This window comes from Triplophysa dalaica, chromosome 17 (genome assembly GCF_015846415.1).
Source record: "Triplophysa dalaica isolate WHDGS20190420 chromosome 17, ASM1584641v1, whole genome shotgun sequence".
NCBI classification, from domain to species: Eukaryota; Metazoa; Chordata; class Actinopteri; order Cypriniformes; family Nemacheilidae; genus Triplophysa; species Triplophysa dalaica.
The window spans coordinates 14,804,456-14,828,773 of record NC_079558.1 but is presented as its reverse complement, the minus strand read 5'-3'; the positions used below and the strand labels follow the sequence as shown (position 1 = coordinate 14,828,773).

General features: G+C 43.1%; 1 protein-coding gene and 12 non-coding genes across 13 annotated transcripts; 1 reads left to right on the top strand and 12 right to left on the bottom strand.

Moving 5' to 3' along the window:
* Positions 1-527: 527 nt before the first annotated feature.
* Positions 528-609, bottom strand: trnal-aag (transfer RNA leucine (anticodon AAG)). Its single transcript has one exon. It is a non-coding gene; the product is annotated as a tRNA-Leu (tRNA).
* A 287-nt stretch (positions 610-896) lies between these two features.
* On the bottom strand, positions 897-978 carry trnas-cga (transfer RNA serine (anticodon CGA)). Its single transcript has one exon. It is a non-coding gene; the product is annotated as a tRNA-Ser (tRNA).
* A 139-nt stretch (positions 979-1,117) lies between these two features.
* trnah-gug (transfer RNA histidin (anticodon GUG)) lies at positions 1,118-1,189 on the bottom strand. The gene has a single exon. It is a non-coding gene; the product is annotated as a tRNA-His (tRNA).
* Positions 1,190-1,431: 242 nt separating this feature from the next.
* Positions 1,432-1,504, bottom strand: trnak-uuu (transfer RNA lysine (anticodon UUU)). Its single transcript has one exon. It is a non-coding gene; the product is annotated as a tRNA-Lys (tRNA).
* Positions 1,505-2,662: 1,158 nt separating this feature from the next.
* trnak-uuu (transfer RNA lysine (anticodon UUU)) lies at positions 2,663-2,735 on the bottom strand. The gene has a single exon. It is a non-coding gene; the product is annotated as a tRNA-Lys (tRNA).
* A 1,001-nt stretch (positions 2,736-3,736) lies between these two features.
* trnal-aag (transfer RNA leucine (anticodon AAG)) lies at positions 3,737-3,818 on the bottom strand. The gene has a single exon. It is a non-coding gene; the product is annotated as a tRNA-Leu (tRNA).
* Positions 3,819-4,105: 287 nt separating this feature from the next.
* Positions 4,106-4,187, bottom strand: trnas-cga (transfer RNA serine (anticodon CGA)). Its single transcript has one exon. It is a non-coding gene; the product is annotated as a tRNA-Ser (tRNA).
* A 139-nt stretch (positions 4,188-4,326) lies between these two features.
* trnah-gug (transfer RNA histidin (anticodon GUG)) lies at positions 4,327-4,398 on the bottom strand. The gene has a single exon. It is a non-coding gene; the product is annotated as a tRNA-His (tRNA).
* Positions 4,399-4,630: 232 nt separating this feature from the next.
* trnak-uuu (transfer RNA lysine (anticodon UUU)) lies at positions 4,631-4,704 on the bottom strand. The gene has a single exon. It is a non-coding gene; the product is annotated as a tRNA-Lys (tRNA).
* Positions 4,705-6,074: 1,370 nt separating this feature from the next.
* trnas-cga (transfer RNA serine (anticodon CGA)) lies at positions 6,075-6,156 on the bottom strand. The gene has a single exon. It is a non-coding gene; the product is annotated as a tRNA-Ser (tRNA).
* A 139-nt stretch (positions 6,157-6,295) lies between these two features.
* Positions 6,296-6,367, bottom strand: trnah-gug (transfer RNA histidin (anticodon GUG)). Its single transcript has one exon. It is a non-coding gene; the product is annotated as a tRNA-His (tRNA).
* Positions 6,368-6,609: 242 nt separating this feature from the next.
* Positions 6,610-6,682, bottom strand: trnak-uuu (transfer RNA lysine (anticodon UUU)). The gene has a single exon. It is a non-coding gene; the product is annotated as a tRNA-Lys (tRNA).
* A 5,172-nt stretch (positions 6,683-11,854) lies between these two features.
* Positions 11,855-23,845, top strand: mapk7 (mitogen-activated protein kinase 7). The gene is made up of 7 exons (XM_056770648.1): positions 11,855-11,987; positions 12,705-12,985; positions 14,014-14,179; positions 14,281-15,698; positions 20,163-21,352; positions 22,571-22,704; positions 23,692-23,845. The coding sequence occupies exons 2-7, from the start codon at positions 12,706-12,708 to the stop codon at positions 23,843-23,845; spliced, it is 3,342 nt and encodes a 1,113-aa protein (XP_056626626.1). The 5' UTR covers positions 11,855-11,987; position 12,705.
* Positions 23,846-24,318: the final 473 nt, after the last annotated feature.

Genomic DNA, 24,318 nt, shown 5'->3' with positions numbered 1-24,318 from the left:
GGGGTTGCTAAAAAGCTACTCTGACAGTCGGTGGATGTTAGGTCCTGTGAGTCAAGATTTCTGCGTAGGTACATAACGCAGGGCTGTTCAATCCTATGTCTGGAGCTGCACCTACCTGTTGGTTACTGTAACCCCTTATGCTGTTACTTTAGATTCCTCATCAAGTACAGCTGATCCAGCGAATGTTGTTCTTTGGAATGGCAGGTTGATGGGGAAGTCAGATGTAATTTAAAAACTGCCCACGTAGCCCATTGAGGGTCATTTTTAAACATCTCTTCTATTGGAGTTTCCTGCAAAGATTCGTCGACAGTCAGAAGCTCATACGGTTCCCGGCCTTAAGAGTTCTGCGTACCTTTTCAGAGCAGGAGGGTTCAATCCAGTCACTGGAGGTGATTCTGCCTGCAGTTTCATTCCTCATCAAGCACGACTGAACCAGCTAATTCGGGTCTGGTGAACGAAAGTCAGATGACTGCAAAAAACAGCCACCTAGGGTCGAGTGCAAGCCTCAGACACTGTCGAGCCACAGCTGGCAGCGGTGGGATTTGAACCCACGCCTCCGAAGAGACTGGAGCCTTAATCCAGCGCCTTAGACCGCTCGGCCACGCTACCACATGAGCAGGTCAGAAAAAGGCCCTTTTTGGGCACTGTATTTCTGAGAAGTGCTTCATGTGCCCCTTTGAATGACCTTTCAACACCGGGAAAGTGTTTGCATGTCGTTTAACGCGGTGTAGTTTAGTGCACATTACACACCTTTGATGTAAATGTACAGCAGAAACTCATTTACCAATAGCATAGAGCTGTGTTTCCCACAATTCCATGGCGAGATAAATCCCTTAGGCAGCCTTTGAAATGGTTTGTACAACAAAGCAAACGCTGAGCCCGGAGAGCAAAGCAGCCGTAGTCGGCAGGGTTTGAACCTGCGCGGGGAGACCCCAATGGATTTCGAGTCCATCACCTTAACCTCTCGGCCACAACTACAACGGGATAGAGTAAACCAGCCTGTTGGACTTAATGTGCGCTGCAAAGATGGACGAGTTTCCAGTATGTCGGCCGACAAAGCGGCCACGCCTAAAAGAGACAAAAAGGCTTGCGTTCCCCCCGATAATAACGGAAGGGCTGCCGTGACCCGGATTCGAACCGGGGTTGCTGCGGCCACAACGCAGAGTACTCACCGCTATACGATCACGGCAGGCTACCGACAACCCAGCGACGCTGTACATGATGGAAGGCCTGGAAACAACAGCAGCTTTTGCTGAGGTCTCAACCCTATTCTGGTGCTTTCGCAAGGCTCAAACAGGATCCTGCTTGCAGATCCCATGATGTGATTCCAAGCAAACGAGGGGCTGAAGCGAGACCGTTTTAACGACTCGCATTTTTAACCACAACGAGGACACCTAGAGCAGGAAACGTGACCTTCAAATGGCCAGGAAACGCCCGAACAGGGACTTGAACCCTGGACCCTCAGATTAAAAGTCTGATGCTCTACCGACTGAGCTATCCGGGCTCGTGCTCCTCGTTGCCAAGGTAAACTCTTAAAAGTTTGGTGTGCCGTCTTGAAATGGTAGTCCAGTCCTCGCTCTGGGGTCGGACACTCCAGCTTCATCCTTCATGAAGCACACTTCAATCCGGCTAGCAAGGTATATGGAAAAAGTGAAGGAACGATGCAAAGCTGCCCACACAGCTAATCCCAAAATGCGGCTTGATAGCACCCTCTGTGATTAAAGACTCTAATGGCAGCACTTGGACTTGAACCCTGGCCTCCGAAGAGAATGGAGCCTAAATCCAGTGTCTTAGACAGCTCAGTCACACTACGGCGAAAGGCCACGTCTAACGGTATTGTTTTTCACAATGGATTGATGTGCGAAGCTACTCGGACTTGAACCCACACCTCCGAAGAGACTGGAGCCTAAATCCAGCGTCTTTGACCGCTCAGTCAAACTACCTCGAAAGGCCAAGTCTTACGGCAATGTTTTAACAAGGGGTTGCTAAAAAGCTACTCTGACAGTCGGTGGATGTTAGGTCCTGTGAGTCAAGATTTCTGCGTAGGTACATAACGCAGGGCTGTTCAATCCTATGTCTGGAGCTGCACCTACCTGTTGGTTACTGTAACCCCTTATGCTGTTACTTTAGATTCCTCATCAAGTACAGCTGATCCAGCGAATGTTGTTCTTTGGAATGGCAGGTTGATGGGGAAGTCAGATGTAATTTAAAAACTGCCCACGTAGCCCATTGAGGGTCATTTTTAAACATGTCTTCTATTGGAGTTTCCTGCAAAGATTCGTCGACAGTCAGAAGCTCATACGGTTCCCGGCCTTAAGAGTTCTGCGTACCTTTTCAGAGCAGGAGGGTTCAATCCAGTCGCTGGAGGTGATTCTGCCTGCAGTTTCATTCCTCATCAAGCACGACTGAACCAGCTAATTCGGGTCTGGTGAACGAAAGTCAGATGTACATGATGGAAGGCCTGGAAACAACAGCAGCTTTTGCTGAGGTCTCAACCCTATTCTGGTGCTTTCGCAAGGCTCAAACAGGATCCTGCTTGCAGATCCCATGATGTGATTCCAAGCAAACGAGGGGCTGAAGCGAGACCGTTTTAACGACTCGCATTTTTAACCACAACGAGGACACCTAGAGCAGGAAACGTGACCTTCAAATGGCCAGGAAACGCCCGAACAGGGACTTGAACCCTGGACCCTCAGATTAAAAGTCTGATGCTATACCGACTGAGCTATCCGGGCTCGTGCTCCTCGTTGCCAAGGTAAACTCTTAAAAGTTTGGTGTGCCGTCTTGAAATGGTAGTCCAGTCCTCGCTCTGGGGTCGGACACTCCAGCTTCATCCTTCATGAAGCACACTTCAATCCGGCTAGCAAGGTATATGGAAAAAGTGAAGGAACGATGCAAAGCTGCCCACGCAGCTAATCCCAAAATGCGGCTTGATAGCACCCTCTGTGATTAAAGACTCTAATGGCAGCACTTGGACTTGAACCCTGGCCTCCGAAGAGAATGGAGCCTAAATCCAGTGTCTTAGACAGCTCAGTCACACTACGGCGAAAGGCCACGTCTAACGGTATTGTTTTTCACAATGGATTGATGTGCGAAGCTACTCGGACTTGAACCCACACCTCCAAAGAGACTGGAGCCTAAATCCAGCGTCTTTGACCGCTCAGTCAAACTACCTCGAAAGGCCAAGTCTTACGGCAATGTTTTAACAAGGGGTTGCTAAAAAGCTACTCTGACAGTCGGTGGATGTTAGGTCCTGTGAGTCAAGATTTCTGCGTAGGTACATAACGCAGGGCTGTTCAATCCTATGTCTGGAGCTGCACCTACCTGTTGGTTACTGTAACCCCTTATGCTGTTACTTTAGATTCCTCATCAAGTACAGCTGATCCAGCGAATGTTGTTCTTTGGAATGGCAGGTTGATGGGGAAGTCAGATGTAATTTAAAAACTGCCCACGTAGCCCATTGAGGGTCATTTTTAAACATCTCTTCTATTGGAGTTTCCTGCAAAGATTCGTCGACAGTCAGAAGCTCATACGGTTCCCGGCCTTAAGAGTTCTGCGTACCTTTTCAGAGCAGGAGGGTTCAATCCAGTCACTGGAGGTGATTCTGCCTGCAGTTTCATTCCTCATCAAGCACGACTGAACCAGCTAATTCGGGTCTGGTGAACGAAAGTCAGATGACTGCAAAAAACAGCCACCTAGGGTCGAGTGCAAGCCTCAGACACTGTCGAGCCACAGCTGGCAGCGGTGGGATTTGAACCCACGCCTCCGAAGAGACTGGAGCCTTAATCCAGCGCCTTAGACCGCTCGGCCACGCTACCACATGAGCAGGTCAGAAAAAGGCCCTTTTTGCGCACTGTATTTCTGAGAAGTGCTTCATGTGCCCCTTTGAATGACCTTTCAACACCGGGAAAGTGTTTGCATGTCGTTTAACGCGGTGTAGTTTAGTGCACATTACACACCTTTGATGTAAATGTACAGCAGAAACTCATTTACCAATAGCATAGAGCTGTGTTTCCCACAATTCCATGACGAGATAAATCCCTTAGGCAGCCTTTGAAATGGTTTGTACAACAAAGCAAACGCTGAGCCCGGAGAGCAAAGCAGCCGTAGTCGGCAGGGTTTGAACCTGCGCGGGGAGACCCCAATGGATTTCGAGTCCATCACCTTAACCTCTCGGCCACAACTACAACGGGATAGAGTAAACCAGCCTGTTGGACTTAATGTGCGCTGCAAAGATGGACGAGTTTCCAGTATGTCGGCCGACAAAGCGGCCACGCCTAAAAGAGACAAAAAGGCTTGCGTTCCCCCCGATAATAACGGAAGGGCTGCCGTGACCCGGATTCGAACCGGGGTTGCTGCGGCCACAACGCAGAGTACTCACCGCTATACGATCACGGCAGGCTACCGACAACCCAGCGACGCTGTACATGATGGAAGGCCTGGAAACAACAGCAGCTTTTGCTGAGGTCTCAACCCTGTTCTGGTGCTTTCGCAAGGCTCAAACAGGATCCTGCTTGCAGATCCCATGATGTGATTCCAAGCAAACGAGGGGCTGAAGCGAGACCGTTTTAACGACTCGCATTTTTAACCACAACGAGGACACCTAGAGCAGGAAACGTGACCTTCAAATGGCCATGAACAGGGACTTGAACCCTGGACCCTCAGATTAAAAGTCTGATGCTCTACCGACTGAGCTATCCGGGCTCGTGCTCCTCGTTGCCAAGGTAAACTCTTAAAAGTTTGGTGTGCCGTCTTGAAATGGTAGTCCAGTCCTCGCTCTGGGGTCGGACACTCCAGCTTCATCCTTCATGAAGCACACTTCAATCCGGCTAGCAAGGTATATGGAAAAAGTGAAGGAACGATGCAAAGCTGCCCACGCAGCTAATCCCAAAATGCGGCTTGATAGCACCCTCTGTGATTAAAGACTCTAATGGCAGCACTTGGACTTCAACCCTGGCCTCCGAAGAGACTGGAGCCTAAATCCAGTGTCTTAGACAGCTCAGTCACACTACGGCGAAAGGCCACGTCTAACGGTATTGTTTTTCACAATGGGTTGATGTGCGAAGCTACTCGGACTTGAACCAACACCTCCGAAGAGACTGGAGCCTAAATCCAGCGTCTTTGACCGCTCAGTCAAACTACCTCGAAAGGCCAAGTTTTACGGCAATGTTTTAACAAGGGGTTGCTGAAAAGCTACTCTGACAGTCGGTGGCATGTAAGGTCCTGTGAGTCAAGATTTCTGCGTAGGTACATAACGCAGGGCTGTTCAATCCTATGTCTGGAGCTGCACCTACCTGTTGGTTACTGTAACCCCTTATGCTGTTACTTTAGATTCCTCATCAAGTACAGCTGATCCAGCGAATGTTGTTCTTTGGAATGGCAGGTTGATGGGGAAGTCAGATGTAATTTAAAATCTGCCCACGTAGCCCATTGAGGGTCATTTTTAAACATGTCTTCTATTGGAGTTTCCTGCAAAGATTCGTCGACAGTCAGAAGCTCATACGGTTCCCGGCCTTAAGAGTTCTGCGTACCTTTTCAGAGCAGGAGGGTTCAATCCAGTCACTGGAGGTGATTCTGCCTGCAGTTTCATTCCTCATCAAGCACGACTGAACCAGCTAATTCGGGTCTGGTGAACGAAAGTCAGATGACTGCAAAAAACAGCCACCTAGGGTCGAGTGCAAGCCTCAGACACTGTCGAGCCACAGCTGGCAGCGGTGGGATTTGAACCCACGCCTCCGAAGAGACTGGAGCCTTAATCCAATCCTTAGACCGCTCGGCCACGCTACCACATGAACAGGTCAGAAAAAGGCCCTTTTTGGGCACTGTATTTCTGAGAAGTGCTTCATGTGCCCCTTTAAATGACCTTTCAACACCGGGAAAGTGTGTGCATGTCGTTTAACGCGGTGTAGTTTAGTGCACATTACACACCTTTGATGTAAATGTACAGCAGAAACTCATTTACCAATAGCATAGAGCTGTGTTTCCCACAATTCCATGGCGAGATAAATCCCTTAGGCAGCCTTTGAAATGGTTTGTACAACAAAGCAAACGCTGAGCCCGGAGAGCAAAGCAGCCGTAGTCGGCAGGGTTTGAACCTGCGTGGGGAGACCCCAATGGATTTCGAGTCCATCACCTTAACCTCTCGGCCACAACTACAACGGGATAGAGTAAACCAGCCTGTTGGACTTAATGTGCGCTGCAAAGATGGACGAGTTTCCAGTATGTCGGCCGACAAAGCGGCCACGCCTAAAAGAGACAAAAAGGCTTGCGTTCCCCCCGATAATAACGGAAGGGCTGCCGTGACCCGGATTCGAACCGGGGTTGCTGCGGCCACAACGCAGAGTACTCACCGCTATACGATCACGGCAGGCTACCGACAACCCAGCGACGCTGTACATGATGGAAGGCCTGGAAACAACAGCAGCTTTTGCTGAGGTCTCAACCCTATTCTGGTGCTTTCGCAAGGCTCAAACAGGATCCTGCTTGCAGATCCCATGATGTGATTCCAAGCAAACGAGGGGCTGAAGCGAGACCGTTTTAACGACTCGCATTTTTAACCACAACGAGGACACCTAGAGCAGGAAACGTGACCTTCAAATGGCCATGAAACGCCCGAACAGGGACTTGAACCCTGGACCCTCAGATTAAAAGTCTGATGCTCTACCGACTGAGCTATCCGGGCTCGTGCTCCTCGTGGATATGGATTAACCGGAAGGACCCTTTCTAGGCTCAAAGGGCGTCAACATGACCCGCTCACTAATCCTCCCCACCACTTGAGAACTAAGGTTACAACCACGAGTAGGATGAACAAGGCATGCAGTCAGCTCTAGGCTTGACTCAGGGAAGAGGACCTTGCATAGTCCCATGAGCTGCGCCATTTAAACAACCAGGCAATTCTCATTATTGGGCATGGTAAATATTGGGACACAAGCTCAGGGTTGATCACCCTGTAGCTGGCCACCTTTGATGAGGGTGTCTAGTGTTGAAAGGCCGAAACACCCCCTGATTTTAAGGAACACTACTGATGATGAGTCCTAAATTTACAGTTTTCCCACGTCTAGACAGCTCTCACGCCACTCTCAACATCAAGGCATGTACAATAACACCCATTGGCACAATGGAAAGTTACCATCACGTCCCGTGTTTCATGATTCTACATATGTAATAAACATACAGTGAAAATATAGAAAAATGTATTCTGAAATCTTTAGAAAATGTTCAAGATTTCTTGATTTCAAAGCATAGACTGTGGTTCGCAGTCAGGACTGTTTGTAAATCAGATTGGGTGTGGTTTGCTGTCTTCTTCACATCATGGCGCACCACACATCCTAAGAGCAAAACCATTCAATTTAGGATTTCCGTCGTCATGTTCTTGTTCTATCACAGTTTGAAAAACTAATACGATTTAAAAAAATCGTTTGGTGAGGCCCCGGCATAAGAGCTCTGTGAACCTTCTCTTTCAATCTTGATCCTAGCAGTGAGACTAGCCGCACTTACTTCCCCCTCATTGAGCGCACCTGAACCGGCCAATTGGGCTCAGAGGAACATGAAAGGGAAATGCGATTTAAAAGCTGGCCCAATAGCTCAACCTGGGGGCAAACTGGCCGTTTCAAGCCTGAGCTGGCAGCGGTAGGATTTGAACGCATACCTCCAAAGAGACTGGAGCCTCCGAACTGTGGATTCAGATGTTAAAAGAATGATGGGAACACTTCAACATTCGCAGCCAACAGCGTTGGTGCTTAAACATTCGTAGCCAATCGCATGAGAGCGCTTCAACATTTCAATTCAAGTTCATTTATATAGCGCTTTTCACAATGTGCATTGTTCAAAAGCAGCTTTACAGGAGCAAATAAGAGAAAAAACACACAAAACTAAAACACAGCACACTGCATGGTGTTTATAGAACAAGCAAGATCATTCTAATAAATAATATTGAATAAATAAATGCAGTCTCCCGGTGAGCATACCAACACTGCCCTGCTGTGGCGAGGAACCCAAACTCCAATTATTGATTAATGGAGAAAAAAACATTTGCAGCCAGTTACAGAGTGTAGGTTCAACATTTGACGAATCAGAGCGCAAGAGAATTTGAATCATGAATGTACAGTAGAAAGTTCATGACCTAAGAGCAACTCAACTCAACTTTATTTATATAGCGCTTTTTACAATTTTCATTGTTACAAAGCAGCTGTACATGAGACACATTGAATACAAGTATGAATTCGAAAGCAGCCCCCCCCCGGCCAGGCAGATAGTGCAAAACAGTATGCAAACGGTGGTGAGGAACCCAAAACTCCCATCGAGAAAAAAAACCTCAGGGGAACCCGGGCCCAACCAGGGGATTCCAGTTTCCCTCTGGCAAAAGCTGCTGCCTCTGCACAAGCTCAACAGTGCTTGCACAACAAGTCTTAATAAAATATAAAAATTAAGGATTTAAGATTATCATTAACAATCTAATAGCATTTTAAATGTTGTAGGAAAAACAAAGTTGTCGCGTCCTTTATCCAGCTCTATCCTCTTAGCTCTTTTCAGGTCACCGCTTCCCATTCTCAGCTCTGCCATCAGGTCTGGGCATGAACTGCATCCTGTGGTAACCTTGGAACAAAGAGACAAGACTGGCTGAGAGTAGAGTACTGTTCTGCACTCTTTGATGCAACAAGTACATCATTTGTTGTTGGATGTGTTCCTGGTTCCGGTTGATCTAAATAATGCAGCCTAAATCCTCTGAGGATTAATATTATGGAGGTATAGTGTATGCAAGATTAAAAAGATGAGTCTTTAGTCTAGATTTAAACTGACAGAGTGTGTCTGTCTCCCGGACCGTGCAGGGAAGAATATTCCAAAGTTTAGGCGCTAGATAAGAAAAGAGCAGCATCACTGCACAATGAAACAATGTTCGTTGAGTTGCAAGATTGACTGTAGTAGAGTAGGCGGGGCGAGACCGTGGTTCGAGTCCGGTGAGTAATTGTGAATTAGCGCCAGCTGTGCGCACACCGGGCTCGAATCACGTAGGAGATGGGAGCATATAAAAGGAACGAGCGACCGGACCGTCGAAGAGAGAGGACCGGGCCCGAACTTATGTTATGTTTGTATTTGTATTATTTATATTTATATTTATGTTCATGTTTTGTTCTGTTCTGTTATATTACTTTATTAAATGTTTTGAATGTTTGCCGGTTCCCGCCTCCTTCCTTCCATTTTTATGGAGATGTATTACATTGACCATCAACAATAGCACTGTCTGTTTACTGTATTTACATAATAAAAACAACATAGCACGTTTCATGTGTGAAAACTTTTTACAAACTTTAGACAAGGCATTGCTTATAGACATGAATTGATTTCAGGTATTTTGAGAACTATGCCATACCTTGCAATTATTGACGCACCGAGAGCCAATCGGGCCATCCCACCCGTGTGGCGCCCCCCCAAACATTTTTGGGGCTGAGTCCAGGTGCATACAGGAAGGGACCGGCTGGAGGGGCTCTGGAAGGCCGGACGGGACAGCCTGGAAGGCCTCTGAGAGGCCGGATGGGACTGGCTCCGAGAGCAACAAATAGCCGGACGGGACCGGCTCTATTGGAACTGGAATACAGTTTTTTTTTAAATATAAATATTTCTGTTTTTCATTTATTTTTGAATAAATAAATCATAAATTTGGTGAAAGTAAGAATCTAAAGCATCTTTCTCGTCACAACCCCTCCTAACAGTGGTGTATAATTCCATCTATTATGAGTTCAAATTATTGGACATTTATATTTGATGTGTTAAAATTCACTGCATCTATTATAATCTTTCATAATTCACCGCATGATTATTTACACACAGTGTCACAATTCCATCAGATGAATAACGATACCACAAAGAAAACTGAAATGTCAATGATATAATTTAATGAATCCGGTGAAAAAACATAAATGTCAAAGGGGGTGAGAAAAATCCAAAATAATAATCCACGGAAAAACAACGGAACACAGAATCACAGAATAACACAGAATCCAATAGAATGACATCCACGGAGAAGATAATAGTAGGGTCATTAAAGAGAGTCCAAGGTTAAGAATATGTGTGGCAAAATACATCAATACTGGACACTCTGTAACATCAGCTCCGTCCTCGTCGACCACGCCCCCCGCACCAGAGTCATCTACTCGCTTCATCCGCTCACATTCACCAGACTTTTAGTCCCAGGACTACATTTTCCACCATACACTGCACCCCTCTGACATCATTGATAACACCGCACCTGACTCTCATTGCACTCCACCTGAACACGATCCCATGGACTTCATTTAAACCTTTTGTTTTGTCTTGTCATTTGTCCAGGTCCAAATAGGGGTCCGTGAAGGGTATGACGACGGTAATGGGGTCCAGGATGACAGAAGGTGTGGTCGTCGCGTAGATAATGTATAAGGGCCAGTATTCTGTCAACCTGTCCTGGACCCCTTCACCAACCACGTACCCTTAGCGGACCCCTATTGGGACCTAGACAAATGACAAGACAAAACAAGAGAGTGAGGTGCGGTGTGATCAATGGTGTCAGAGGACGGAGCTGATGTTACACACAGGACCCTGGAGTTCCAGCCTCTGTCCCCAGAACCACTCCAGATGTGACCGCTACTGCAGAGTCATGCAGTATCATCTCCATTAGTAATCTCATATTTTTTTATTTTAAAGGTTATGAAATTTGCATATTTACTGTTACAGCTCGTTGAAGTCACACACCATTTTGCTCTGTTAACTTTTGACATTTTATTTCTTTGACTTCTTATTTTATGACTAGTTATGAGAAAAAGCTAACACATACAAAGTTTACATATTCAGATGTTTAGAAATATTGAAGCAGAAAATAGATGTTTGTAAAATTACAAAACATATGCTTTCCAGCTAAATGACTACGTGTTTTGTATTTTTCCTTAACAGACTGCTCCGTCTGCGGTTCAGTTCCTCGCTTGTGGTATGAGACCTTAGCACCAGAGGATCACAGGTTGTTTGCTGGCAGGCTTTTTAGAATGGGGTCCAAAGGAAAGCCAGAGCTCCGTTACAACCGTCAGCTCTGGTATTATCAACCACAGCCAGCAGTTACGTACAATCAGGCTCCAGCTTCAGACCGATTTTTTTCCCATGCTCTTTTGCTGTGGATGCCATACAAGCTGCGGGGGGCATGGTCCTCTCTCATCGCACACTCCGGTCGCTCATCCGTTTATGCTTCCGATCTCCTCCAAAGAGATGCGATACCCATGCAACACAACTGACACTCATTATCATCACTCGCGTCATTCCCTCAGGTCTCTCGTCCCACCTTGCTCGTTACAAACGCGTTTGACCAATCCCAGCACACTACACCATCTTTGACAGTCAGTCAATAAGTAAGGTAAGAATAATTACCTATTATTATGACAAATAGTGTTTTTACACCTTCTATGTACATAAACTTGTTGTTGGACACTCCATAAACCAAAGTAGGACCTTAAAAATCATATGCTGCTTACTCTTTAAACAAAACTAACAAAGAACATATGTTTATTTGAAAATAATTTTGTTTAGGAGAAAATTCAACAAAACGTCCTGGTGAGTGCCTGCAATAGAAAACAATGCAATTTAAATGTGCGCTCTTTATTAATTAAGAGATATTTCACCATTTCTTTCCCTCTCTTTTTCTTTCCCTCTTTCCCCATCCTATCCCCCCCCCCCCCCCCCCCCCTTATAATGGTAGTGGAGCAGAGCGGCTAATACCGCGTTTGGTATTTTTTATTTCTATGGAGTCGACGCCCTGAAATGATGTGATGTAAATTTCACAGGGGCCCGCCTCTCTCAGGTCCTATTGGTTAACACGCATGCGATCATACGCTCGATTGGTAGCTTTGCTGCCTTTCAAACACAATACGGAAGAATATAAGGAAGTTAAATCGTGGATCGTTACGTTGAAGCACAGAGATGTTTTAAGAGAACCGCAAAGAAATTATACTGCGTCCATTAATTACCAGGTAATAACTATCATTTGTGGCACTTAATGGTATTTGTTTCTGAAATTTAAATAAATAAACGAGTAAATATTAAAACGTTAAAGCTGGTATAGTGGGTTCTCACGGCTCTACGGTAAAAAGCGTTGTGTATATATATTTATGTGTATATATATATATATATATATATATATATATATATGGCAGCTATGACCAGTAATATGTTGTTTCCTTGTCACCATTCCAACGTAATAACAGCTATTATCGTTTTGATTTAGATCATGCTTCCACTTCGAGGTCCCGCATCGTAGTACTATTTTTATAACAGTACAATACATTAATAACTTATTCTTAACTAATGTCATTAGTGTTGTGACTATTATTTGCTCTTCTGTTGAGTTTATTATTTCAACGTTAGTAGGAACATCATGTTGTGGGTTACATTTTTAATGTCATTAAAACATTGTAAGTCAGTAAGACATTTACACTTTTTTTATATAGTTTACAAAACAGTAAGACACAAGAGTAACATACCTAGTGTACCAATAATGTACAGGGTCAGGTTTGAAAGCCCCTTGCATTTAAATAAAATTGAACAGATTGTTTGTATTTACATTTAGTCATTTAGCAGACACTTTTTCAACACAACCTACACAAGTGGGAGGTGTAAAAGAATAATTAAGTGATTCATCCCAGGGTTTTCGGATGGGATGTAAATGTGTGAGAATTGTTTTGTTTCAGGATGTCGTCCAGTGAGAGAGACCATACCAATGAAGCAGGGCCTCCCCAAAAAGAAACTGAGACAAATGGCAGAAGAGAACACACTACTAACAAGAATCATCACAATAGCATTACAGAAGGTCCTCCTCAGCCCAGTGACAACACCACAGCTAACAACCTTGCTCTGCTTAAAGCCCACTCCATGGATGTGAAGTTTGATGTTGGGGACGAGTATGACATTATTGAGACCATAGGGACTGGTGCTTATGGTGTGGTTTCTTCTGCCCGGAGACGAGACAATGGTGAGAAACGTTGACCTGTGATTTTCACAGAAGTGTATCCTTTAAGCTCACCTTAAAATAATATGAAATCTTGAAAAATTACAGCAGTATAAAAAGACCATCAATAATCTCTTCATTTTAAGATTCTGTATTGTAAAGTACAATCCAGTAACGCCTGTGAAATAATATATTAGTGTAGGACACAAGCTAATACAGCTAGTGAGCTGTGTTCTATCTGCTCTGTTTTGAATTTTTTTTTTTAAATTGTTATTATTTCATACAAGGACACACATATCTCACTGTGTAAAGGTCTGATTGTTTTCAAATTTGAGAAAGTATATAATTACAAACACATCCATTGTCTACGACATCAAGTCGTAAATGTAAATGTAAATGTAAGTCGGATAATACATTATTTTTTATTTATATAATTTAAGCTCAAAGATGGTAGTGTGCTTAATACCTAAGCTTAATAGAGACATTTACCTTAAAGGTACATGCTTAATTTAAATGATATTTATTGTTTTAATCTGTTCTGACAACCCTCAAATTCCAAATAAAAATATTTTTTGTATTTGCATTTATGCATTCATCTTGAATACCACAAATAAGTGTATATTCATTAAAAATCACATAGTATTAATGTTTTTAACATGTTTTTCATGATCATTTAAAAAAATATTGGACTGATCCTGACTACTTCAGTTTTTCGCATTGCTGTTGGGTGATTTTGTCGTTCCTGTTTGTTGTTGCTGAAATTCAATAGACACTGGCCTAAAATTACCAAAATACATGCAGAGATCTTGATTAAAGACAAAACTGGTGTGGTTCAAATTTTTTTCTTCTGTTTTAGAGCAGTCAATATACTGTGATTTCAACTGGCAGCTTTTATTGTCAGCTCTGCACAGCCAATAACTGATTTGATGCCTTTTTTTCGGCTGCAAAGTGACAATCTTGTCATTTTCTTCTGATTGTATTATACAGCTATTCAGTTAAGGTTCAGCATATGACAGGATATCTTTTGTATCTTATGTTTCTCTTCTGTTCAGGCCAGCAGGTAGCAATAAAGAAGATCCCTAATGCCTTTGAGGTTGTGACAAATGCCAAACGCACACTTAGAGAGTTGAAGATTTTGAAGCACTTCAAACATGACAACATCATTGCTATTAAAGATATTCTACAGCCGGTGATCCCTCACTCTGCTTTCAAATCAGTGTAAGAATGATAAGTGGAATAGATATGGAGATTAATACTGCATGCCAAATTATCTCTCTTATTTGATCTGAGGTGTCTCTTGTGTCTCTTTCTGTCTTTAGTTATGTGGTTCTGGATCTCATGGAGAGTGACCTGCATCAAATTATTCACTCCCGCCAACCCTTGACCCCAGAACACACGCGCTACTTCCTTTATCAGCTGTTAAGGGGACTGAAATACATTCATTCAGCAAATGTAATTCACCGTGATCTCAAGCCATCTAACCTACTGGTAAATGAAAACTGTGAGCTGAAGATTGGTGACTTTGGCATGGCTCGTGGATTAAGTGCAGCACACTCAGATGAGTCGCGCTCCTTTATGACTGAGTATGTGGCTACCCGCTGGTACCGTGCCCCTGAACTCATGCTGTCTCTACACCACTACAGTCTGGCCATCGACCTTTGGTCTGTAGGCTGCATTTTTGGCGAGATGCTTGGCAGAAGGCAGATGTTTCCAGGGAAAAACTATGTTCATCAACTGCAATTGATTCTTTCTGTTCTGGGAACACCGCCAGAGAGTATAATTGGGACGATAAGATCTGAGCGGGTACGCTCATACGTTCGGAGCCTACCTTCGAAAGCACCAGAACCCTTTTCTGTATTGTATCCACAAACTGAGCCTGCTGCATTAGACTTGTTGGGTGCCATGCTTCGCTTCGACCCTCGTGAGAGGATCAGCACGTGTCAGGCCCTAGAGCACCCCTACCTTACCAAGTACCATGACCCGGATGATGAGCCAGTGTGTGTGCCTGCTTTCGATTTTGAGTTTGACCGACAGACTATGGGCAAAGAACAAATTAAAGAGGCTATACTTGCAGAAATCCAGGACTTTCATAAAAAAAAGCAAGGAGTCAGGAAGACGATCAAATTTAAGCCATTGCCAAATTCTGTTACTGCAGTGGGTGGCATTTCCAATAACAATAAAGAGTCACAGCATCTGACAGATACAGCACAAACTCAACTCGACTCGATTCCCAACTACAAGCCAGAGGAAATTACACAAACTCTGATTAATGCAGTTCCTTCATTTTGTGACCAATTTAACTCCCAAGCCTCACACCATCTTGCTCGGTTGGTGCCATCCTTGACACAGTCAATGAGCTGTTCTGATGTCGACATGCTAAGTGCAAACTCTGATGGACAACCAGAAACCATTGATCTGACAACACCCACCTCTAACCAGGGCACACCTTTTACTGAACCAGTGACAGACTGCACAAAGAAAGAGCTTGTTTCTTTAAACAATATTTCTCCCAAACAAATGACTCAGTCCCACCCCATCTCTAAGACTCAGTCTGGTTGTTCACTCTATCTAACACAGTCACAAGCTCAGTCACTCTCTCAAACTCTCTCTCACTCGCTTGGAAAAGGAGGAAAAGTAACAACTGAAATTACAAAAAAGGAGGGAACAATTTCGGAAGACACAAAGGCAGCTCTCAAAGCTGTCTTGCTCAAATCAGCTCTAAGGCAAAAGGCACGAGGTAAGAAAGTTTCCATATTGCACACATAAATGTATGTACTTTCAATAGGGCAAATTTGAGCAATTAAAATTTTTACTTGTTATCCTTCTGTTATAACCTTTTCTTATGTAAGCCATTAGAGAACATTGCAACAGAAAACTTGTTTTTCTCTGATCTACAAATAAGTTACATAATTACTTTAATTAAAGGTGCCGTTTCACGTGATCCTATTTTTAGGGTTTCGAGCACGAAGTGCTGAAAACCTATTGTTTTTGTAAGGATTTTTATTATTATTCAAATTTAAGTTAGTCTGTAATGTTGCTGTTAGAGCATAAATAATAGTTCAATGCCAAGCGAGAATTCGAACAGAACAGAATTTACTGTGAACCGGAATTTGCAATCGTTTTTACTTCCGTATTCTGACACATTTCCGAGTTAACAGGAATCTCAAAGGAGAGATCCGTTGTATGCATTTTTCCCTGCGAATTGATAGGATGTGTAAAAACTGCGGTTTCATTTTGAAATGAAACTGGCAGCAGACTGACAAAAGTAGGTGAGGAGTTAAATAAACTAGACTAAATTGTACTGAATAAGTAATTGTTAATAATGTCCCTCTTCCCCAGCTAGTTTCCTAGTTAAAGCAAATGCAGTTAGTGTGGTTTACATAGAATTTATAATGGAGTCAATGCGTTGTAGAAAAAATGCACTTACACTGTGTTTCACTATCCATCACACCACAGAGTGTGCTATTGCAGAGAGTGCTAGCTCGTCATGCCCTTCTACCCATATTCTTTTCCACCATAACACAGTTCTATGGCCCTTTTTTAGGACCTTATGCTGACGTTTGCCATGCTCGTTTCTTGTGAAAATGAAATATGGTCAATAATCGGCTTTCGACTGTCAGGCCAAGACGAGCAAAACCTTTCGTCAAGCCAGGCCTAGCCAGTAGCATCAGGCTTCTAGCTGTGAGGCCAAAATAATGTTGTGTCTCAACTGTCAGATTAGTAGCAAGGGAGCTCTGCTCTAAAACCCTGCCCTAAACACAGCTCTCTGGACCAAACTTCACACAAAGTATGCAGCGACGAGATGAGACAACGGAGACGGGAGCCCTCGGAGCGACCGGAAAGAGAGAGAAGAGAGAGGAAAAAAAAATATATAGTCCGGTTCCCCGACATGCTGCCGCTCGGTCCTCAACCAGCTGGGTACTTTCCTTCGCGATGCCTTGCGGTGGCCCTGGGGCTTCGGTGGACGGCTCGACCGTCCACCCCCTGGCGGCTGGCGGTGGCTCCTCCTTTATCGGGGAGTCGGGGCGGGTTCCCAGTCCGCTGCTCCTCCCCCTTGGGCGGACGGACACAGGCTCCGGCCTCTGGCAGGCAACTCCTCTCGCTCCCGCTTCGACTAAAGCCACCCCACCTCGACCCAGGGGCGCGGCAGCAAAGGTCGCCATCGCACCGAAACTTAACCGAACTCTCCGGCACCGCACGGCCAATAGGGGCGTGTGCGCCAAGCTCGGTAACGGCCGAACCCAGAACTCACCCCCCAGAGTCCTGCTATCATAAAGCTAAAGTAGAGGATCCGGGGAGGTGGTGGGATGTGCAATCCTTTAGAGATGGCTTCAGGTAAGGATCCATGGATATTTATGTGCTGGCCTCAGAGCCGGTCTCAATTATATGCTCTGGCTTTTCCTGAACTTTGTTAATCATTATTCAACCATTAACATCATTTTGTTCTTTAACATTGTTGGGTGATTTTAGCTGTGTGTTTTGGGTCATTATTATGTTGGAGGACACATGACCTGCGACTTAGACTTTATGCTTTATGACACAGGGCAGTATGTTTCACTCCAGAATGCCTTACTAGTCTTGAGATTTCAATGTACCCTGCACAGATTCGAGGCACCCTGTGCCAGATGCAGCAAATCAGCCCCAAAACATAACTGAGCCTCCTCCATGTTTCACTGCAGGTATGGTTCACTTCTTTGAAAGCTTGATTTCTTTGTCTGTGAACATAGAGCTGATGTGACTTGCAAAAAAGCCCCAGTTTTGACTTATCTGTCCAAAGGACATTCTCCAAGAAAGATTTGGGCTTGTCAATAGGAATTTTTGCAAATTCCAGTCTGGCTTTTTCATGTTTTTCTTTCAAAAGTGGAGTCCTCCTGGGCCCCACTTCTGCTCAAAAAGCGAAGGATGGTGCGATCAGAAACTGACGTGCCTTCTCCTGGAGTTCAGCTTATATCTCTTTGGCATCTCCTTTTTCTACCATTCGCACTATCCTTCTGTTCAATCTGGAGTCGATTTTCCTCTGTGTGGTCAGAACGCGCATGCATCAAGCAATGCTGACACCGGATGCATTGTCATGTGGCTCGTGTGTTTGGATGCGTTGGAAGGGAAAAATGAAAGAAGGAAGGAAAACTAAAGAGAATTCAGAAAGTCTCCTGGGCGTGGCTTTAGCATCGAAAGCGGACGGCCCCCCCAGTGTTTGAGAACAGAGAGTACTGCTCATTTTTTCACGATTTTGATCACTTATTTAATTTACTAGACAGGTTTTTTATGTTGATTTGGTTAATAACAGATTTTTTTATGGTGTGACACACTCAGAAAACATTTAATATTTGTTAACACTGACTTTTATTAGTTTACACTAACTGGCCTGTTATTTCACTTCATATTACATTTATTAACAACCAATTTGTTAACAACCAACAACTGTTATGTATGTGTTTTATATACAGTTGAAAGAAAAAGTATGTGAACCCTTTGGGCTTACTTGGATTTCTTCATAAAATGTGTTCTGATCTTCATCTAAGTCACAACAATAGAGAAACACAGTCTGCTTAAACTAATACCGCACAAACATTATACGTTTTCATGTTTTTATTGAACACAACATGTAAACATTCATAGTGCAGGGTGGAAAAAGTATGTGAACCTTTGGGTTTAATAACTGGTTGACCCTCCTTTGGCAGCAATAACCTCAACCAAACGTTTCCTATAGTTGCAGATCAGACCTGCACAACGGTCAGGAGAAATTTTGGACCATTCCTCTTTACAAAAGTGTTTCAGTTCAGCAATATTCTTGGGATCGCTCTCTTGAGGTCATTCCACAGCATCTCAATCGGGTTGAGGTCAGGACTCTGACTTGGCCTCTCCAGATGGCGTATCTTCTTCTGTTGAAGCCATTCTGTTGTTGATTTACTTCTATGCTTTGGGTCGTTGTCCTGTTGCATCGTCCATCCTCTGTTAAGCATCAGTTGGCGGACAGATGGTCTTAAGTTTTCCTGCAAAAGGTCTTGATAAACTTTGGAATTCATTTTTCCATCGATGACAGTAATCCGTCCAGGGCCTGAGGCAGCAAAGCAGCCCCAAACCATGATGCCCCCTCCACCATATTTCACAGTTGGGATGAGGTTTTGATGTTGGTGTGCTGTGCCTTTTGTTCTCCACACATAGCGTTGTGTGTTCTTTCCAAACAACTCAATTTTGGTTTCATCTGTCCACAGAATGTTTTGCCAGTTGTGCTGTGGAACATCCAGGTGCTCTATTGCAAACTTCAAACGTGCTGCAATGTTTTTTTTGGACAGCAGTGGCTTCCTCCGTGGTGTCCTCCCATGAAGTCCATTCTTGTTTAATGTTTTCCTTATTGTAGATTTGTAAACAAAAATGTTAGCATGTGCCAGAGATTTCTGTAAGTGTTTAGCTGACACTCTAGGATTCTTCTTCACCTCATTGAGCATTCTGCGCTGTGCTCTTGCAATCATCTTTACAGGACGACCACGCCTAGGGAGTGTAGCAACAGTGCTGAACTTTCTCCATTTGTAGACAATCTTTACCGTGGACACATGGACATCAAGGCTTTTAGATATACTTTTGTAGCCCTTTCCAGCTTTATGTAAGTCAACAATTCTTGATCGTAGGTCTTCTGAGAGCTCTTTTGTGCGAGGCATGGTTCACATCAGACAACGCTTCTTCAGAACAGCAAACTCAAAACTGGTGTGTGTTTTTTATTGGACAGGCCAGCTTTAATCCACACATCCAATCTCATCACATTGATTGGACCCCAGGTTGGCTGACTCCTGGCTCCAATTAGCTCTTGGAGAAGTCATTAGCCTAGGGTTTCACATACTTTTTCCACCCTGCACTATGAATGTTTACATGTTGTGTTCAATAAAAACATGAAAACGTTTAATGTTTGTGCAGTATTAGTTTAAGCAGACTGTGTTTCTCTATTGTTGTGACTTAGATGAAAATCAGAACACATTTTATGACCAATTTATGAAGAAATCCAAGTAAGCCCAAAGGGTTCACATACTTTTTCTTTCAACTGTATATTCAACATGTTCAACTGATCACTCCTGTACACAGAGTTAGAGTGATGACAGTTATAGATAAAATAATTTTGGGTTTAGCTGAAGCTAGAATGTTGTCATATATCTGGTAGTAAAAAAAGATCTGTCTGGATAAGTAAGCCTGGTTCTTTTGTCCCTAGATGGAGTCTCTGCAGTGGTTGGTGTAGATCTAGTTAGAGGATCTGTTGGATTTTTTTTCCCTTCCTCCAACACCTCTGGTCCAGAGCAGAGAAAGCCAATTACTGCCCAGGAGAGACAAAAAGAGCGGGAGGAAAAGCGAAAAAAGAGGCAGGAGCGTGCAATGGAGCGGAAGAGGAAGCTAAAAGAGAAGGAGAAAAAGGAGGGAAAACAAGCAGAATCTTTGGGTGGGGTTGTGCTCAGTGATAATGACAAGAAACTATTAGAACGCTGGGGACGAATGATGGACAACCGAGTAGAGAAAACACAGATTACTGAGAGCAGTAATGGCAAAATCATTCAGAAAAAGACAGCCTCTTGTGAAATCCAGCCAGCAACAGAGAAAAACCTTCAAAAGCTAAGCTCAGACAAGGGAGAGTCAGTAACACAGACACAACCGAATGAAGTGAAGGATTTCAAGCAACCCCAAATACTGCCTCAGATAGGGCAGTGTGTAAAAGTGTTCCATCCACCTACTGCTAGTAATACAGTCTCTTTAGGCCCAACTCAGAATGGAGATGTGAGAATAGTTGGAGAAGGAATTGGTGTGGTTGGGGGTGAAGTAAGTGTAGTTGATGAAGGGGCGGTAACCACACCATGTGCCTTTCCCAAAAACCAAATGCTAAAATCCCAGACACAGTTTCTGAGTATTGGAACAATGTTTTCTGGACTAGAGTACTGGATAGGAACACAGCCAAATGTGGGGACAATTCAGCATCAGCAACAAATACCACATCAACCCCAGAAAAATCTCCAACCTCTGCCTGAACTCAATAACCACACTCACACAGGCTTTCCTCAGCAAACCCAGTCTCAAGCTGTCACACACCCCCTGTCACAGTCGGATCCACACCTTCAGTTGTTGCAGATGGAAAACTTTATCACTAAGCATTTAAACCACAGCATTAATGCCATCGCTGGGGTCTCAGACACCAGCAAATCACTTCCTAATCCAGACACTGTCAATAGAACTCAAGCCTTTGACAAACTTTCCAGTATAGGAGAACAACAAAATGGCTCTCGTTTACAGAGCCCTTCAAAACGGCCTCAAGGGGTTACAACTCAACCCTGCCTTAGCCTCACGGACACTGGACAGCCAACAAACAGTATCCCTGATATTCATACTGTTACACAGCAGCTCTCAAAATCGCAGGTAACGTGTTTAAGAGAAGTGAAACATTTAAAAAAGAATGTCGGCATGAAATTTCCTATATTTGAAAAGTCTTCTAAATGTTTGCTAGTTCATCGCTACATACTTGCTACTTGCTGTATTTGTAGCAGGAAGCTGCACAAAATTGCATTATGTTATTTTAATTTTAAATATATTTAGGAGCAAAACATTTTTAATAACCTTTTTATGTTCAACATATAGTTTGTATTACTTTAAATAGTTTACAAGACCCTGTCCAACGTTTTATTCTCTTTGTAAACATACCAAAACAGCATATGCTGGTTTTTTCAACAGGGTGTATAATATAGTGTTATTGCTTTGTCTTAAGAGGCCCATCACATTTTTTTCTAAGTTTTTTACTAAATGTCCTAATTTAACCAAGACCTTAACCAATATAAACATTAACAAAATAAATATACATCTGTGATGCATATACTATACATCTGTGATGGCATTGAGGTGAACAGATCATTCATGCTACAGTTGCAGTGTGAAAAAACACCTTGCATTATATGTGTTCTTTTAACATTGCGGAGTCATATGGAAACTGTGTAAAACAGCTTAAACATCACTCCCATACTTCTATGGCTATACTCACGTCTTTGACTTTGCTCTAACATTACAAAATAGCCCTGCGGTCATCATGTGTGTATGCTTTTAAACAGGTATAAGATGCCTGTTTTTTGCCGATGAGATTTTAACTGATGGAAGATTTCACTTAAAGGGGTCAGATGAGTCAGCTAAAATCAATATTATCGTTTGTTTTAGATGTAATGCAATGTGAAAACATGATTGAAAAAACGCTGTATTTTCCACAGACAGTGCATGTTTGTATCTCCTCTTTGCCCTGCCTCTCTGAAACGCGCAGGTTTTTTACACAGATCATTGCTCTGAAAAACGTAGTATGGCTATGATTGAATATGACCCCTTTAACATTTATGCCCAAACACCCTTTTATGTCCAAAAGTCCCTAGTCTTCAAAGGCCAGGCATTATAATTCTGTTTTATATTAGTTCACACATTATGTTTGGATCCCTGTTCATAAATGATGTTTGGATCCCTGTTCATAAATAATTTTAGTGACACAGCAATAACACACCGACCAATAAATCACCAATAATCATTTGAAAACAGATTTTTATCTCTCTTTTCGGTTTCTTACCTTGTCTTTAATGACCAATTTGTCTTTTTCTCTGACAGGTTGAGGACATTTTGCCCCCAGTTTTTTCAGTCACTCCCAAAGGCAGTGGAGCAGGATATGGTGTAGGCTTTGACCTCGATGAACTTCTCAATCAGTCTTTTACAGAGCTGCAGCCCTCTGATCTCAGAGAAAGGTCCGTCAAAAATCACATTACTAGCTGCATACTACAAATGCTCATACCAGTTTATGTCCTGCAGCTGAACTGGCTGGACATGGCTCTTGAAATTTCAAAGGCATGTGTTTTGTAATCCCACAAAACACATAAAATTAAATGTATTAATAAAATCTATGGTATATTCACAGTTTAATACAATTTAATTTATATAGCAGTTTTTTACAATTTTGAATTGTTGAGAAGCAGTTTTAAATACCTTAATGCAATAGTAACTGTAGTTAACAGATACAATTATGAAAAATAAAGAATACAAGGTATTATAATATTGGTATTATTGCATTCTTTTCTTAATGCACTGATGAATCATAACTGAACTGAATTTTGTAATCAGAGATTTCTGTTTAAAGTACAAGCGCTGTATATATCAAATTGTGTTACTTATCCATTTTTTAAAAACTACGTTGAGTTGGCAACCAGCTGTCAAATTGTTTATTTGCAGTATCCCAATATACATAGTATTAACATAGCATCAGTAATCATCCTTAATATTATGATCCCTTTCACTTGGTTCTTTATATTATAATGTGCATATTATTTACATGATATTAGTAATTAACATTTACATTTAGGCATTTGGCAGATGTTTTGCAACTTACATTGCTTTATCCTATACATTTTACATGGGTATTTGCAATCCCCTGGGATCGAACCCACGTTGTTAACGCAATGCTCTTACCACTGAGCTACAGGAAAGCTTAATTCCAGTTAATAACATGACAGAAAGTGATGCTGGGTTATTTATGATATTATCTTTTGTGAAGTATCAGTACGATCTTACATCATCACAGTCAATATCAAGGTCACCAGAAACTGTGCAATGAATACAGAGTAAATCATTATTAATGTCACTTCCATGCAATATTCAACAAATAATTCATAGTGTTTCTGCAATCCTGTCTGCTTACTGTAGTATACCAATTTAAATGTCTTATTTGTGTTTTTTAGTCATAATGATATGGCACCCCTCTCTGCATCCCTGCTTTCTGATTGGCTGGAGGTACACAGCATGACGCCTGCTGACATGGAGTCACTTCAACAAGAACTTCAACTTGGATCACCAATGATCCTTTCGGACAACTCGACACTCACTGATACTTGATTCTTTGGTTGACTTTTTGTGCTTTCCCTATAATACCTATTTTGGCAAGAACAGAAGGGTGTAAGATCAGTTTACTTTAAGTGACTCCAAATTAAAGCATTTACCTCTTTAATGGGGTGAGTATTTGTGCCAATAAAGTATGGAGAACAATGCGGTTCTTGAAGGAAATTTTATTCAAAGAATTTCAGAGTCATCATCAATTAGAAACGAACCAAGGAGGAGTTCAGTGTCGTTGTACTGCTGTCCTAATGTGATCATTGATGATATTGGTAAGTTTTGATATTCCATCAGGGGGTGGCTTAGTGGTGGCTTAGTGGTTAGCACGTTCGCTTCACCTCCAGGGTTGGGGGTTCGATTCCCGCTTCCGACTTGTGTGTGTGGAATTTGCATGTTCTCCCTGTGCCTGTGGGGTTTCCTCCGGGTACTCCGGTTTCCTCCCCTGGTCCAAAGACATGCATGGTAGGTTGATTGGC

What these genes read in the sequence shown, in the direction of transcription:
- mapk7 (XM_056770648.1), top strand. Translation starts at nt 12,706, where the DNA reads ATGTCGTCCAGTGAGAGAGACCATACCAATGAAGCAGGGCCTCCCCAA. An exon ending in CACTCTGCTTTCAAATCAGT is followed by an intron (nt 14,180 to 14,280) that starts GTAAGAATGATA and finishes TTCTGTCTTTAG; the next exon opens with TTATGTGGTTCTGGATCTCA. An exon ending in CCCTCTGATCTCAGAGAAAG is followed by an intron (nt 22,705 to 23,691) that starts GTCCGTCAAAAA and finishes TGTGTTTTTTAG; the next exon opens with TCATAATGATATGGCACCCC.